Source organism: Battus philenor, unplaced genomic scaffold, assembly GCF_028537555.1.
Source record: "Battus philenor isolate CCGP_79_NKW_IND1 unplaced genomic scaffold, ilBatPhil1.0.hap1 SCAF_5, whole genome shotgun sequence".
Taxonomy (NCBI): Eukaryota; Metazoa; Arthropoda; class Insecta; order Lepidoptera; family Papilionidae; genus Battus; species Battus philenor.
Window position 1 is genome coordinate 1,983,042 of NW_027181715.1, and position 18,638 is coordinate 2,001,679.

The window sequence follows — 18,638 nt, forward strand, 5'->3', positions numbered from 1 at the left end:
GCGACCTTGCTCGTCTATCACCACTAGTACACGTACTTTAAAATCGCCGCGTAAATTCGTCAGGTTTGAAATTTTGCTAGTGGTTTCAACCAGCACGTTTGGCAACAGAACAAATCCTGTACCACCCTATTTGTAAAGGATCTGAAGCGGCTGGAAGTGATGGTTTAGAATTTTAGATGAAGTAAAAGTATGAAGTACCTATACGATAAATTTTAAATTTTATAGCAGTAATATTTTTTATTTCTTTAACAAGACCTCCTCGGTGTTTAATATTACGAAAAGGTATGTGTACGTATCTACCACTATATTGCTAACGTAAAGCTAAGGTCATGAACTTTAACATCGAGATCTTTACAAGTTCAAACTTATGTCCCCACTGTTATATTAGCTTGTGGTTTTGCTTACTATGTTTACGATGAAACTGTAAAAGCCGCTAGACTAGCAACATTAATTAAAAAAAAAAACTGTTTGTGGTCTTGTAGAATTCGATCGAAAAATTCGAAAAAAAAAGAAGAACGTGCTTTAAAAATTTAATCTGTAATCTTTTTCAATATGTGGTTTTTGTTCGCCATTTCGTTTTCGCGGTTTTACAAAATGACTTACGGATTGTAGATTATTCAGGTGTAAGATTATGATCCTTCGGTACCGGCTTTGTATATCATAATGTGGATATGCCTAGTTTCGGGTCAACAAAAACTTGACGTTTTATCAATTTGTCTTAAACTTTTAATAGATTCCTTGTCAGAGTTTATTTTCATGCCGATTTTCAAACAAAGAATTGGTGTAATTAGTCATCTTAGTACCTTTTTATTTTTTTTAATAAAATTCTGTTTAACAATTACGGTACCGCGGTGGCATGTCCATATAAACGATTGATATAATTTTTCCTATTTCGCATCATTAATCATGTTCATTTCTTTTAAATAGACACGTCAATAACAAAAGAGTTAAGATTACATTAGTTTCATATAACACTTAAAACTGGAACAAGCTCTCTGAATAATAATAAAAAGGCACAAATAGTCTGCTATATACGTATCGTATAGGGAGTCTGCTTGCGTGGCATCAACGAGCTATGATACCTGATCCTAAATATTCAAGCCATGGGAACGCAAGGCGTTAGCTGCTGATGCAGCATTTCGTGTTGTTATAAGGAATAAATATCAAAAAAGACACAAAATATTCATATTTCCAAGTTGACAGTTAGTACATAAGTGTAATTTATGATTTTATGCTTATGCGTTAGCGATCGTATTTTTTTCTTCTTCGTCGCTTCCTCATGAGTTTTTGTCATCATCTTTTTTCAGGCTGATCTATTTTGTCCAAAGTTATGAGGAGTTGTACTTTCGGAAATTCTCAAAATAAAGACTCTATTATCCACAATCTACTTGAGTAGAATACACCCCGCGGAAGTCCACCCTAAGTAAGAAAAGGACCAATACCTAGCCACTCCGATACCATTTGACTCTGTGTTTGGTACTAATCTGTGTAACATAACTCCTGAGGATGCCCCGTGGAGGGGTGAAACACGTTTTGAATAATTTGGCGGTGGCGGTTGTGTGATTCGCATTGTTTGCCGCATACGCATTTATCAGCGGGCTGGCAGGCGGTGCACTTTGTTGCACGACTACCGCTGCATGTGCGGAAGTGGCTAGGTATTGGTCCTTTTCTTACTTAAAAGAATTGTTATTGTTTACTTCATTTCTTTCATCTTAATCATCATTAAAATGTTGACTTACAATTATATTTACAAGAAAACTGTATATAATTACGACTTTAATTTTCAGTGACAGATGATAATTGGTGCTATAATGGAATTTATAGTTTTTGCGAGTTTGAGTAAACAGGGAGCAGATGGCGCTTGTACTCGTCTTTGGATAGAAAAACTGGGAGTTCCCAGACTGCAAGAGCTTCGGCTCAGGCTTCTACACGCTTCTTTATTACCAGAATACGAGAATGCTGACCTTTTAGACAGAGCTTGGGAGGCTGTTCAGTTCACCTTTATTGATTTATTATGTTTTGACAGCTTACACTGCTATACCAGTGACATTTACATAATCTTCGGGTTCAAAGAGACAATAAGTAGTGGGTGTGTAATCTCAAACCTTATTAAAGGTGGCGAAGCTAGAAGTTTTCATGGAGCACGAACCGCTACATACTATAGTTTTACCAGATTCATTTAGATTACGATGAAATGTTATTGGTTTAAACCATAGGCTGGGCGCCTGGGCATGGGTCTCTCCTAAATATATGGAAGGATATATCATAATCATCACGCTTCACAGGCAGGTGTGGTGCACAAAGGACGCCGCTGCACATCCTCTAGAAACTTATTAGTGTGCGCGATAGTACTTTATTATTAAAGAACAAAGTTGAATTACAAAAAATTGTTACTCCGGAATTTGAATCTGTGACCTACAATCGCAAGTCTAAATTCTCTATCGCTAGCTACCAGTGCTCACTAGGCTATTGCTACTTTATGTATTACTTGTCGCTATTACCTAGTTAACATTTTACCTAGGTACCTAGTTGAGCGAGATAAATACTAGATCCTGTTTATTAAGTAAAGATGATTTAACGTTAAATTTGTAACTATGATTTCTTTCTATAGCACACTACAAATTGTACATAAAATCGTCTTGACCCGGAATAATGACCTGAACGTATTGACTGAGTAATATAAGAGTTGATGGTATGCAACTTTTAAATGGATAACCTACTTTTAAATTGTTTTAATGTCAGGCGCGAAGCTTGAAAAATCGATTTATATCAGCGCTTCGAAACGGATTATCATCGGAACTATAAAATTTTGTAATAAACTGTAACAAAATGAAATATTTTTGACCCACTGAGACAAACTGTACCGGTAAATATTATAGATTTATTATAATATAACATATTTTTTTTAATAAATAATATCATCGTCGACTAGGAATACCGCATTTATGAGAATAAATCTGTAATATTTTATGCCTGTTATTGAAGGTAATCTATTTGGGTTTCGTGTTCAAGTGAGCTTAATTTTCTATCAAAACGAAACCTGGAGGACAGTGGTAAGATATATGATTTGCGTGGTCTCAAGTTGATAAAATTGGACGAAAGTTGTCCAAAACATTTTATTAGAACAACCTTTCATGAGGATTTTACTACACATAGGTCTTAAACGATATGAGACATACTCTTACCACGTATATACTGGCGTCCAAAAATCACGGTTTCAAACATAATAGTCAAAATATAGTAGTAGGCATTTGATTTGACACATCATGAGTAACTTACGACAAAGATATTTCCGACGTGCCAAATCATATGCCTCAACGTAATAATGCCCTAAGGTAAGAAATAATGTAATGACGTCTGTAGAACTTGATTAATATCCTTACTTTGCAAACATTTATACTAAATAATTCTTAATAACAAAAATGCAAGAGTGTAGTGAAAAAATAAAAGTTTAAATCATATTTTCGGAAAATTTAAATAATATTATTCAAGAACAAAGATGATAATTAAAAACAAGGATGAAAAAATAAAACGGAAAATAATTAAAAGCGATAAATTTATTTGCACTTAACATAAGAAACATAAATTAAAAAGAAAATAAATAAGAGAATAATGTTAACAGGAACCAAAAAAAAAATCTAATGCAAATGTTCGATACAAATTAAAATGATTCGTATTAAAGTGAACAAGAACTGTACACCAACACAAAACTAAAACTACGAAAAAAATTATATTGTAAAAAATTTATCTTCACAAAATAACACACGCTGTATATGACAAATGGGTTTAAAATTAAAAAAATAACAAAATAAATGTTAACAAAGTGTTTGCTTAAACGTAACGATTCCCCCTTTGTGAACAAATTCTTAACCTATTATTAAAAACAGAAAAAAAGACACCCTCTGTACATGATTATGGAATTAATAAAATATATTAATATAATGGAATGTATTACGAAGTCCATTCTACTGTTATATTAAAAAATAAATAACATTGTACGCACTAAAACTGTACAAAACATTTGCTTAAATATAATTAAAAACAAAATTTTCACACATTTTAAAAAAAAGGTCTAAGAAACTAATATAGAATTCCATCTAAGAATATTCTAGCACCACATTTAAATTTTTGATTTCCGAATGTAATAATTTCGAAATTTAACTACTGATGACTAGCACGAATCCAAATTCGAAAACAATAAATATTATCGACCAAAAAGTACAAATACGTTTATACAAGGTACTCAGAACTCTGAAATGAAAAATTATCAACCTTATATCAAATACGAAAATTAAAAGTTATGCACAAACCTAATATTTGACGGTATAAATACCTTGGGTTTAATATCTCACACATGCATCTTCTGTATGTAAATGTAGCAAAAAAATAGAACTTCATCATTCTTTCAGCCGTAAGAGGTCCATTACTAAAAATAAGGCACTCCCATAAATTTCCAATAGGTCCAGGAAGTTCTACACTGCACTTACCGGTCTGCGATCTCTACTCCATAAAGTAGATAGAGAAGCAGACAAAATGGAGACAAATGGAGAAGTCGAAAAATGGATGATTATTCGATTACGATGTGATCAAAATGTTTCTTCTAATCACCAGCAACACCTCAGACAATGATACCATTACCGACCTCCTTCGAAAATGTGACTTGTGGTAGATGTAGCTTGCGTCGATCTAGCGATTGACTGGTAGAAGAGCAGGCTGTGGGAGGTCTTGCAGGTGCCGGAGACGAAAGGCCGGCGGCGCGTGGTGAACGAGGCGCTGGTGGGGTTGACTCAGTTGGTGGTGGTATCGATACTTGTGCCAACCGACGGATCCCCACTCCGTTTTGGGGCACCCTTCTAAAGGTTTCCATTGTTAACGTTTGACCTGCTGACCTGAAAAATTTAAGAGATTAATAATAAGTTATATATTTTTTATAACACTAGTATAATGGTGGTTTCGTAATGTTTCCACAATTTGATAAGAAGCAAGGATAGAGACAGTGGCTCGTATGGGATGTCATACATAGTTCAAATTTTTAGTCTCGGAACATGCCTCTTTAGGCCAATGCATGTTGCCTGACAAGCGCCGTACCGAAGTGGTAAAATATGTTTTTTTTCCAATTATGGTCATGTTATATATTTAATAGAATCATAGCGTCATAATTATTATTATTTAAGAAATAAATATTTATGGTATCAAAAATTTATTTGTGTAAATAAATTGGACGTACATTTATGAAGTTAGAAAGATCTAAGTTAGAATTTATAACTATTCGATAGTAGCAATCGATAAAATCGAAATTACGTCCTCTTCTGAAATCTTGAAAATCACGACGCGAAATTGATCAGCCAAGATGCGGTTGTCTCTAAATGATCCATGACCGCAATTATTCCTTATACATTCTGCTCTAGTGAGTGACTTTTAAATTCAGTAAGATAACTAAACCAACCACTGGAGCCGGAACTCTCTCTCTCTTTGGAGCTTTTATAGTAAAAAGGCTTAGGCTATGCACCTTCTCTGTTTGGGCACAAACTCTCTAAAACTATGTATGCGAAGATTTATTCTTACTTGACAAGGTTCCGTACGTCCTCTTCGTTGGCTGTGACCACATTTTTGTTTCCGACGAACACGATGTAGTCTCCAGCTCGCAGACCAGCTCGCTCTGCGGATCCTCCTGCGGCCACTCTCTCCACTCTCGGCGGTCTTGTCCAGACCACCGTGAAACCAAAACCACCACCCGTACCGCGGACAAGTCTGCAAGTAAGTCATCGGTTAACATTTGCTTTTTTATTGATTTTTTAACTTCAATATGCATTAAAAATATGAGCAAAAAATTTCGTTGAATTTGACTTTAAAACAGCGAACTTTTTGACGTACTAAATATTTAAAAAAAACTATAACATTCAAGTTTCTTGTCCTTTTCGTAAAGAAAATATTTATAGTTACAACGCCTATCAAACGTGATAATTATACAATATCTTGGTTATAGGTAACAAGTGTATATATTACGGATTGCATTGTGTTTTCTCTAGTATCTAAACACGGCCTAGCCTATGTTTTTAACACTAGAGAGTCTCTGTGTATTGCATGGAACATATATTTACTTGAAATATCTGTACAAGTTTTGTTCAGTTAATAGTTTAAACTAAGTACTCAAAATATATAGAATGTTCTTTTTAGCTAAACCATTACTTTACTTTTGTAAGTACTTGTTACACTTCTAATGTTATCATTGTTGTGACACGAGCCTTTTGTCGGAATTAGATGATACTTGATCACTAACAACAAGCATGAATTGACTATAGGATTCCAAATATGTAATAGAATTACTATTTTTACAAATTCATTTCAGCTGGATATGGTTCAATGAATATGATCTTTACGTAACATTTTCAGTACAACGGCTTTTTTGCATGCATTACTAGATACTTTTTTTTGTCTTTGTTTTTCCCTTCAATATATACTCATTTTTTTTAAAAAAAATTTATTGTCTCATATAAACATAACTAAAATAATAAATTTAGTATATATAATGAAAGTTAGTATATACAGTGAAATTTTTTGGAGACTGACGGAAAATTGAAGAATGTAGAACACAAGAAAGATAACTTACTTTCTAGTAGTTGTGAACGGCGTACGACCGTTCCTTTGAGCTCTTCTTGGCGCGGCCGGGTCATCCGGTGGATCCAACTCCAGGTATCTTAAGAATAAATGCTCATCTGCTTCTCTTTGTAATGCTGCTGCAACCGCTTGCGCTTGGCTGCCGGATGCAGAAGCCGGACCATTAGTTGCCACTGCTGAAAATGTAAAAAATCCTTTATATTTAAAAATATGTTCAGTGTTAATGTATAGATTAACTGGCAAAGAATGGCTTTAGCCTGGGTATAAAAAGGGTAAATTAATAAATAATTTAAACGTGAAAGCCGTCAAAAATTATTAAAACTGACTCTAGATCTAATTAAAATTGCCTAAAAATTAATGTTAGATAATTTTCAATTTTAAATAGTCGTCTAAAAAGAGTTTTCTATAAATTTGTTCATATTTTAATTAGCCCTTCTGTTACTTTTTTACCATCATCGTCATCATAAATATATACTCAAGATATTCAGCTTATAGATTAAGTTCACGTAAAGTTTTTTTTTAAATTGAATTCATCATTACCGAGAACTATAGTAAAAGAGAGTACTAGACAAGAGATTATAAGACTGAATAAAACAGAATCGAATCTTGCTTGTCGTTACAACCACAAGACATCCAATGCTGCCTATAACGAGTTGACTTCCGACAACTTCCGACAACTCAAGCTTCTGTTTAAATTGTCGGATGAAGCTTAAGGATTCTCCGATTCTTCAGTCGGGTGATTCTTCCTCCGTCCATCTTGTGGGAGGATGTTCTACGCTGCAATAGCTGCTTGCTTTGTGAGAATACCGTAATTCACTATGTCCCTTTTACCTCCTTTTCTTAGCTTATTTCTTTATTGTTTATGATTGTTGCCTGTGTTATTTATAACCCTGTTTTTTCTTTATCAGGTAGTTGTTTTTCTTATCTATCGTAATAATTGCCTATGTTTTTAGTACCAGCATTTCATTGTTGTTTAAGTGGTATTTGCTGCTACCTTAAATATTTAATGGAATCAGGCGTTACCTCGCGGAAGTCCATCCTAAGCAAGAAAAGGATCAATATTTAGCCACTTCCGCACATGCAGTGGTAGTCGTGCAATGAAATGCACCGCCCGCCAGCCCGCTGATAAATGCGTATGCGGCAAACAATGCGAATCACACAACCGCCACCACCAAATTACTCACGTGTTTCACCCCTCCACGGGGCATCTTCAGGAATTATAACTCCTTCGCTTCGCTTACCACTGCATGTGCGGAAGTGGCTAAATATTGGTCCTTTTCTTGCTGCTACCTTAAGTTGAAGGTAGCAAAACATGTGGGCTATCGAGAGAGTCCCAGCTTGGGCCGCTACTTATTACTATATTGCTGGATTGTAAATTACCTTTATCGTTGTGATTATCTTTAGCGCCTTCGCTCGTGCTAGTTTCAGTGTTATCCGTGGCCATGTTGCGTTGCTCTTCAGTCACGCGATCGTCTTTAGAGCATCTATCGTTTGCGGGCGCCAGGGTCCCGCCCTGTCGACCGGACACCTGCTGCAAGAAGTAGGTCCCGTGGACGTCGCTCTTAATCGCATCTTTCAGTGGGAACGAGACGCATCCTAGAAACTCGCTCCGTCTGTAACAACAGAAATAATATTTTAATTAACCGAGGTCAATTAGTTATTTCAAAAGAGAAGGTTAGTATTTTTAAATTGGGAACACAATGTTGACGAAGACACTTAAAAAAAAAAACAACAACAGAGTATCGATGACCTTCTGTACATATCAAAATCTGATCCCTGAGTTTTCAATTATATCATTTGTAGTTTCTTTTGTTATTTATTACATACTAAACAAAATATTTTTTTCCTTAAAATAAGTTAATTTTAAAATGTTTCTTAATGTTATACGTGTGGAATACGTGAGTGCGGTGAATGTATCAAATTCATATTTATTTCTATTGTGAGTCACAACTTCTCTTAAATAATTTTGTTGGTATTTACTTATAAGCAATGTTTACAACTATAAAAAAGTAGCATTATTTACGAAATTCGTAACAAAATTTAAATTAGAACATATTTAATTCCAATTGGAAATAATCTAGAGTGACGAATCTTCATTTGTTTTAGTTGATTAGTGATAATTTTTAACTAATAATGAAACTTAAAATTGTAACCATTACTTTTCCTTCAAATTCATCAAAAGAATAATCAAAACTAGCCTAAACTAAAGACATTCTTTCAAAAAGATGTCGACGAAATAAAAATAGGTCAATTCATTCAAAGATCTTCGCGAAACGTGCCAGATCGCGTTCTGCAATCTTTCAAAGCCCTTATAATTCAATAGCTGACATAGTTGAGAAATATTAAGTTTAAAAAAAAAACTTTTAGTTTTATATATGTTTCCGACAATATGTGTTTGTCGGAAACAGTTCTTCATCATCACATCACTGCTGGATAAAGGTCACCCTTATAGATTTCTAATGACACCGGTTTAAAGCGGTCTACGCAAGTGTTTTCCGACGACCTGTCAATAATATCATCTGTCCAATTTATAGGGTGACATCGCATACGCTACGCTTGCTCTGCGTGCGATTCTAATTCGTCTACTGCTCTGGACTTTCGTTTCGTTTGTCTACAGATATTCATCACGTTTATATATATATATATATATATATATATATATATATAATAAGAAATTTGTTTAACAATAGATATGGATTTATAAATGTGTGGTTACTACAGGATGGTGCTATATATCACAACATCACAACACTTCACAACAAAGGTTTAAACAACATTAGACATAGACCCAGTAATCCTACTGGATAATCTTCTGGATGACTTCATATAATAGGTATAAGCTTAGCGCAATCAGGCTCTCCCCCTCGAAACCGAAAGTGCAAATGCTATTGAGACAGCAGAGAAGATCTGGTAGTAAAAATTGACAGTTATGATAATACACAGCTACCTAATAAAGAAGAACAGTAGTAGAGCAGTTCCAGTCTGATGGTCAAAGGTTACATGATTAATAACAGAAGAGGAAAAAATATCGTAACTATTGAGTTCTTATCCCTTGTTATCTTTTATCGGTGGACATGTTATTGATATGACTTTTTCGTAATTTGCTAAATTTTATTATTTACAATTCATTTAAAGATGAATGATTAACGCTCAAATTCTTAGTTTCATTTTTTTTTTGGAATTAAAATTATCATATTTAGTTGGAGCAAAAACATTTTAATTATTTAGTTCAACTTCGTATTTGATGTCATGTTTCATTGCAGAAGTATATCGGAAATAATTTACATTATTTTTATCTTCGATTACGCACATTTAAAAATCAAAACTGCTTGCAAACAAAACAAATTCTTAGCCATTTTTTAAGAAATAGAAAAATACATGATTTCAGATAATCTCTTTTGTACGTATCATTTTAGACAAATCATGATTAGGTAATATCGGAAAAATGACAAATGAAGAATAATTTGCTGTCCAAAACATGACATAGCAATTTTTTTTACATTGATTATCCTAATGCTTCCATTACTTCAAGGCGTCTGACCTACATGGCAAAGAATTTTATGAGGTGTCCATTATCCGATGTTTTACCATACATCACTAATAATTTACTCGAACGCAGGGTTTAGTATCAATCATTGAAAATGTCAGTATATGTTTGGTACAATTCAAAAGCCAATTGTTTCAGAAATAACAAATAACATAATGAATATAAACCAGCGGTGGAAAAGTGTCTTGTTAATATGAGCCAATATTCGAAATTTGATATTTTCTTTTCTAAAATTATTTATCTTTTTAAAAAAGTTCAAAATTGCATTGAAATTAAATATTACAGTAATTTTAAAAGAGTTTTAAAACGATAACAACTTTTTAATTATAAATAAGAAAAGGACCAATATTTAGCCACTTCCACACATGCAGTGGTAGTCGTGCAACAAAGTGCATAGCTTCAACACGTGTTTCATCTCTCTGCCGGGCATCTTCAGGAGTTATGTTACACCGATTAGTGCCAAACACAGAGACACTGCAGAGGGCTAGCGAGCGGTGCACTTTGTTGCACGACTACCACTGCATGTGCGAAAGTGGCTATATATTGGTCCTTTTCTTACTTGGGATTGACTTCCGCAAGGTAACGCCAGATTCCATTACAATTTTTTTATTTATATTTACATAAAAATGAAAATTGTATTCGGCTACATTTATCGAGAGCTACAAATAAATTTTCAAAGAGTCACGTGTCTCGCAACCCGCAGGTTTGCTACCCCTGTTATAAATACGTGTTTTAAAGCATCAAAAGCTTTTCATTGACAAATGAGCTATAGCTTCATCTATTTAAAGTTATAATTTCTATAATTAATTACCAAGTGCATATATTCATAAGTTTTTAAAAAAAAGTGTACATTTTTTTTTAAATATAGTTTACTGCGAAGGCAAGAAATAAATATATACACGAATAATCCTTTTTAAAAGTGATGTTAGATTAAAAAGTAGCCTTTTAACGTGTTTACCGCAAGATCGCATGTCTTTAATGTTTTGTATTTCACACGAGAACAACTGAGAAGGTGAATGTTCGCGTGACCGAGTTCAGAAGGGTTTTATTTTAAAATTATTACCACTACATTACTTTTAACTGAGTAAATGAAGTTCATTTATTTCTTCACGGAGTAAGTTTCACACTCAATTGCGAACTGAGAAATTAGTGTCGATGTTCAGTGATGTATAGATGAGAAATATATGAAACAAGTACAAAATGGTTAGAAAGTTTAACTTTCTCAGAGCTATTAAAACTTTTATTAGCAAATTCTGTTAAGTCATCCTGATACGGTAGAGCAGAAATGTTATGGAAATCATATTATTAATTTACATTATGTCTAAGACGTAAATAGGATAGGATTAAGAGGGAAGAAAAATTAAAAAATTAAAAAATAAGAGAAACGGGATGTAAAAGCAGTATATTTATTTAATGGAATCAGGCGTTACCTTGCGGAAGTCCATCCTAAATAAGAAAAGGCAATTGAGTGGTCTAATGGTGGCAGTTGTGTAATTCGCATTGTTTGCCGCATACGCATTTATCAGCGGGCTGGCGGGCGGTGCACTTCATTGCACGACTACCACTGCATGTGCGGAAGTGGCTACATATTGGTTCTTTTCTTACTTTGCAGTATATTTATTAAATAAAGATAAGCTTATTATACTTTTCCCTAGGATTCATAAATCAAGAAAATTCTCTCTGAATTTCCATGAAGTACATTTAAGAATGTCATTAAACAAAAGCCTTAAAATCCTGTAACAGTAAGCATAACTTTTTTAAGTTATAGTGATGCTTGAAAAGGTTTCGCTCTAGTACGGTATTGATGATAATTTAATGACCCTCATTTTTGGAAGCTGCTTCTACTTTTCCTGTATTGGGTACACAGAGACTATTTTTACAAAATAATTTTTTTGCACAGATTTTATTATTTGCATTCTTACTTTTTTTCCTTTTTAATATCATTTATTCATTCATATTTTAATTCTTCACATATCCTTTCATTCATCACCTCAATTCCGTCGCCTTCTCTTTAGAATACAACAGGTTTTAATTTTGTTCTGTTGTGCTTTGTTTCTATTTCTTCATTTGATTTATTCTTACAGTCACATTGCTTTATAATTTAATTTTTACTTTCCTATATATCGACGATATTAAGTTTATTGTAGGCTCTTTTGAAATCAGTAGGCTTTTGCAATCCCCGATGTTTCAAGTTAAAGAATGCAGTTATAAAGACAGCTTACCTTTGTTCAAAATTCTATTTAACTTGGCCTTAAACTTACACTATGAGTAAGTAGTTAAACTAACGAAATTATGAAATCTAATTATATACATGGATGCCTTACTATTAAATCCCAGAGCTTAGTAATCCTACTTACGGAGTAATGGTTACGTATTTTTATGTATGTCACCTTCTGATTGATATCTGCCTTAGCATTCGAAATTTGATCGTAGTATAAATAGGATTAACACCTGTAAGGATTCCCGTTGAAGTACCGCTAAGGTTTTTTTTTGAGTTAAACCTGTTTTCATGTAATTATTAAGTTAATTGTGTTAAGTGGGGGTCTATTAATCCAGTGTAATAAATGACGTAGAATGTACATAAAATTTAAGGTTGGGGCTGAAACTCAAATACGCTAAAAGATAACCGGCTAACATTATCCACCACAATACCATGGTCATAAAGCCTTCGTTGGTAAAACGTGTTTCCATATTTATTCCTTCTTCTCATGAAGGTACCATCTTCATGGTAAAGAAACTAACGCAGGCAAAATATGCAATTCTTTAATTGCAAGCACTGCTAGTTAGAAAGCAGTCACTCCGGAGACATTTATCGCGATGTTCTAAATCCGAGACACGCTTTCTTCTATCTGAATGATAGGATGATAATAAGACAAGCTTACAAGGTATGTCACAAGCAAGCTGCCGTTGCCGGCAAGGATGGTAAAGGACGTATAGAGGGAGACAACCTCTATCAACTAGATACAGTCATGCTAGAGTTTCTTCCGCCACTTCTCCTACCACTAACCGAAAGAGCAACAGACGAAGTCTAGGTTCAGTCCTCACAGAATGACAGCCCAAGTCGAGGTCCTTGCTCGAACCTGTCACTAGGAAGAAAGAAATAATCCTTCAAGCATTACCCACTGAAAACCAGCAAGGATACACCAGGAGTTGCAGAACAGTACGGTTCCCAGATTACTATCGAAAAGAAAGAAGATCGCGCCTATCTTACGTGACCGCTAATTGTTAACTATGCTCGGGTACTAAACGCACGCTTTTTGCTAACTTATTTGCAACCAATCGAACTAATAAGTAATAACTTAGTGAACAAATGGACATTAACTATAGCACTTTCATCAGATTACTCCATAGAGTGCTCAATTAAGCGATTTAAAAGCACGGAGGCCTTCCAATTCGGTAACGTTACATATACCGGTCAGAGAGAAGGTTCCAGGTGGAGTCCGAGAATATGATTTAGCGTCCCTTCCATATTTTGTTCACTAAATCTAAAAATACCAATAGAGAAGAATTGAGTTCCAAACCGAAGAAGCTAGAAAAGAGAGAGAATGGAAATTGAATTCCCTTTGAATTACAGAATTCTATCGTCTAATTCTTGTGGGCATCCAAAATTAAATGCCATGAATATTCTCTATATACACGTTAAATTACACACGTCATTCCATTAAGATGGAAGTTGTTAACAATTTCATATTTGGTTTACTTTCGTATTGTTTTTTAATTCTCTATATCAGTGTAATTTGTTTTCTCGAATCTCTTACTAAATGGTTCACGTAAATTCTCATTTAAGACTTTTATTTTCCATTTTTAATACAATTTAAAAATATAGATATTAAAGCTAATGATTTAGCTTCAGCAGATTTATATTTTATTAATAATTTAAGAGTAAAGCACTATCAATTGACCTGATTAACAGATTATAAATAACCTAATTGGTAATCAAGAGCTTCGATTTTTAAATTTAATTTGCGGCTTAAATTCTTTTAAGCGGTCGACTATTTTTAAAAGAAAATACAATAAATTAATATAAGTAAAGCTTTTATAATTTTTGTTGCTCTTTATAAAGGTATATGAAAAATTGTAAATAAATTGTGAAAAAAAAAATTAATTTCATAAATATAATAGATAACGCAATACAGCGTATTTAGGCTGTAATACTGATTCAGTGTCAAGTTCATGTAATACCTTGCTTCTGATTAAAAAAAATTGAAAGAAAACAAAAAACTTTCCGTTGAATGTTCTGAAATATTCAATAAAATGTCATTAAATTGAACACATATATTATTACATTCTAGAATATGTTTTTATAGAGTTATTACAGGCCACAGGCCTCACCCAAAAAGTTTCCAATAGGACCAGGTGACAGCGGTCTGCATTATTTCGATGACCTATACAAGGTCGTGTGTGCAACTTGTCTGGTAATTTATATATATATATATATATATATATATACTGACTAAAACGACGGCGACGTAGAACTCACCAGTCTAAAAATGTTTGCGTGTTTAATGTTTATTTAGAACTACAGTATATCAACCAAAGACCCTATTTCACAATATAACTATGCCAAAGTTTACTTTATTTGTATTTATTCATGTAAGTCAATCTGTATTCTTACGTGACAGTAAAATGTACTTAATCTTTTAGACACATAAATACTATTATTACAGTTTATAATCATGTATGGAACATGTATTATTGTAAATATTAAATTAAATTGACGTATATGTACATACAATCAATTGAGAGAATTTTTCAATTCCATAAATGTATTTCAAATATAGTCAAAGCTTCACGTACTGGTTTTAAATACCATCATATTTATTGGACTTTGGTCCAAATCCAAATCTCGTCTACACATAATCAGTTAGCGGTATTTGGAATAAACGCCCATGGTCGATCCATTGCGTGCTATGAATTATTATCTCCGTAAACGGGATGCCTTATTGAAACTATTAAGAATATTTATATCCTTCTCGAACATTCTATTACGTGATTTATTGCTTCATAAAAATAACTTGTTTTTATATAATTTCTTCGACGCTTTTTAAGACCACGGTAAATTTTGATAGAGACTTCAAATTTAATATTTTTTGTTTGTTTAAAATGTTAAGTTATTTACATAGATAAAATTTTAACGGCCTTGTATTTCAAATATCTAATGCCTAATATCATCATATACGCTCTTCATTTTTATTTTTAATTTTACAATAAAATTGAATAAATAAATAATTTAAATTTTTAAATTTAATTTTTTAACTTTACTTTTATTATAGGCGATAAATTATAAATTCTGTGGTATATATATAGTGTTTTCACAGTATGTAGATTAAAAAGAATAACGCTAATGGAAATTGACGCTTTTATTAGTTATTACAGGTCTAGTTTCAATGGCGCTGGATTTGTGCCACGACTTTGCACAGCTGGTGGGGGAAGGTGGAAGAACCCCCCTTCACGCCCGAATTAGCCGCCAAGGCCTGCGTTACCTCGTCCATATCCTAGACCGGCTTAAGTTAACATTTATCCTATACAACACATCTATCGTGCAAATTTCATCCCTAACTCTCACACAAGCTTCTAAACATGCAAGGGCCTGTTCCACGAAGCCTGTTCCTCCTCGTGTGCGGTTCCATGCGTCTAGTGACTGGGGGAGACACCGACTAATCACTTACGGTGTTAGTTGTCACTCTTCTTCTATAACTGAGATGCCGTGTGCCGTCTCTACTCTTTCGTGATAATCTGCTGGAAGGCTGTTCTTTCTCGTTCTCAATTCGGGCGGGTCCCGTTCGGGGAGGCTGTTCTTCCTGCAGAGCTCGAAATGGCGATGAGCGTGCCGATGGGAGCAGTGCTGCCGAGGTATCTCCTCCTCCCGCTTTGCCTGGCTCAGCCCAGCGACAGTTTGAGAGACGAAGGACATCTTCTCTATTTCACTGTGATATATATTCTATACTATAAGATAAGTGCGATACTGGAAATTTATAGTGCTCTTTTAACTTAAAAAAAGTATACGAAATCATCTAGTATCAAAAACTTTAAGAACGGAAAAGGATTAAAAGTGTTTTTTTTTTAATTATATTCATATCTTCATTATTTATTTACTATTTCAGTTTCTGTTATAGACAATATAAATTATGCATAAAATTATCTTCTATCGATCATATCAAAGTTAACAAAACTTAACTATGTCTATTTTATTAATAATCAAAGTGCGTATCAAGTAGTGTAGTGTGGATAAAAACCGACAAATAATATTTGTTTATTTAAAATTTTGATGGTTTAATAGTCTGTATATAAATAAGTACAGATTATAAAATACTTATAATTTTAAAGATAAATATGAAGAATTTTAACCCCAATAATTCGCGACACTGGCTGCAAAAAGGCGAGCTTTTGATCACAAAAATGTTGCGCATAAAGGCTTTGTTTCAGTAAATAAATGAAGAAGAAAAGTCTGAAAATTAAAATATAGCTGAAAGATTGCGGGCCTATTAAAGTGCACTATTTTCAAGATTCGAAAACAAAGCTAATGAGATGCTTTATTATACGATTTTTCTTTTTAATTTATAGCTTGCATTTCAACCTTGGATTATTTTAAAAAGTAATTTTCGTTATAATTTTAAATAACGTTCGTAAAGTATGTTTCTATTGAGAAGCGTAATTGTATTCTTAAATGTCAATACCGAATAGAGAATATCCAACTATTTGATAACTTCGCGACTTGAATTTGAAGTTCTTTTATTTCAGTAACTTATATTTATAGGTTATCTGTATAAAAATAAAGGCTACTGTCAAATTTTGAGCAACCTACGTCAGTAATTTTTTGTTTGACAGTCGTAAAAATATGATCGTTCTAGCCGCCGTACATGCTGGTCACCCAAAAGCGAAAATAGCAGAAATCGTCGATAAAATTCACAGAATAAATAAGACAGTCGTAGAATGAAGATATGGGAAGTAGATAAGACATTTGAACTGAGCGAATACAAAACATGTTACTTAAATATTTGGACGTAAAAGGTGTCACATAAAACATCATGACACAAAATATCTTTTGGTGTACTGATCCATGACGATTGATTTGAAATTTGGTAGTAATAGAGTAAAAATCAAGCATAAAAATAAAAATCAAATAACGGAATACCACCCGCAAGGGGTATCGATAATATATCCAAATTATTTTTTTTCCCATGTTAAAAATATTAAGATCAAGATCAAGATCCCTATGATACGTAACGTTTTTTTAAACATCTTCGAAGAAAAACACACATACACATCTGTGTTTTTGTATGTGTGTGAAATATTATTACATTTCCAACACTTTCTTGAAAAATTTCAGTTTAATTACGTCACTCCCAGTTCCCTTGACCGAGGCTAGCCGTTGTAGTCCATTCGTGCGGGCTTAAACGTTTTATTTTTGCGTAGACTAAATAAAAGTTGTACAAAGGCGGCTTGTATTTGATACTAATGGCGGACGACACGCGAAGCCACTCCGTCTCCGCGATTAATTCACAAAACAAACAAATTGCTAAAGTTCTTTTGCTACGAATGTTTCTTTAATAAAGAAATAATCGTCTTGAGTTTAATACAGTTAACTTCAATCTTTGTGTTTAAAAAAAGAAGTTGTATGTTCGATGTTCGATAAGAAAAAAGGGGAAGAGAACATCTCTATCTCCCTTACTCTTTCTTGGAGAGGGTGGGATAGTCGCTAAGATTCAACAACGTCCATTGCTATATATGGGTTTCTGCCACAAATTTCCAATAAGTAATTTGAAGGGATTTCCAAGGACCTTTAAAATGAACGTATACTTTGTCAGGAACTAAGCGTTCATTCTGTATGAAACTACTACCATGTTGGCATGAATAACATATTAAAAACTAACATAGTATGCGTATATGTTTTAACTACACCAATATCTCACTTTGCGTCGTAGTTACGTTCCAAAAAACACGATGCAAATTGAAAATCCGCAAAGTGAATTAAGATTTTCTATAGCAAACCACGTAAAGATCGAAGATAGGTTCCAGGGTTACGAAAATACTACTTTTAAAAAAATTGAACAAAGTAAATATTTAAAAAAAAAAAACAAAAATAATATTACTCTGCCAATAAATAAATTGGAAAAAATTTACCTTTTTTGTAACCAGAAACAACACGTAAAAATTTATATAAATTTATTATATTCTTTTAAAAAAAGCACAACACACTACGTAATTGAAACTGAACTCTAAAATTAGCAAAACAAAGTGAAAATAAAACTGTATTCAAATTGCGTTGTTTTTAGTTAAAAAGGGAATCCTCGAGTTTTGATGGCATAGCGCGATTAGAAACAAAAGTGTTGCCATGTTTTAGAAAAAAAAGAAAATTAAAAAAAAAAAATTAAGACCCGAAACCAAAACAACGCAACCTCGAAAATCTGACGACGCACAATGAAAATTAGTTCTAATTAAGCAGCGACGCAACTTCGAAAAAAACGCAAAA

The 18,638-nt window shown here is 33.3% G+C and overlaps 1 protein-coding gene across 1 annotated transcript in view; it reads right to left on the reverse strand.

The window, feature by feature from the left end:
• Positions 1-18,638, reverse strand: part of PsGEF (Protostome-specific GEF) — a 91,934-nt gene that overhangs the window by 27,542 nt on the left and 45,754 nt on the right. Inside the window, exons 5-8 of the mRNA XM_068772457.1 lie at positions 7,999-8,231; positions 6,611-6,794; positions 5,566-5,751; positions 4,643-4,889 (exon numbers count right to left, since the gene is read on the reverse strand). Coding sequence (XP_068628558.1) covers positions 4,643-4,889; positions 5,566-5,751; positions 6,611-6,794; positions 7,999-8,231 — 850 coding nt within the window. The remainder of the gene's footprint in view (positions 1-4,642; positions 4,890-5,565; positions 5,752-6,610; positions 6,795-7,998; positions 8,232-18,638) is intronic.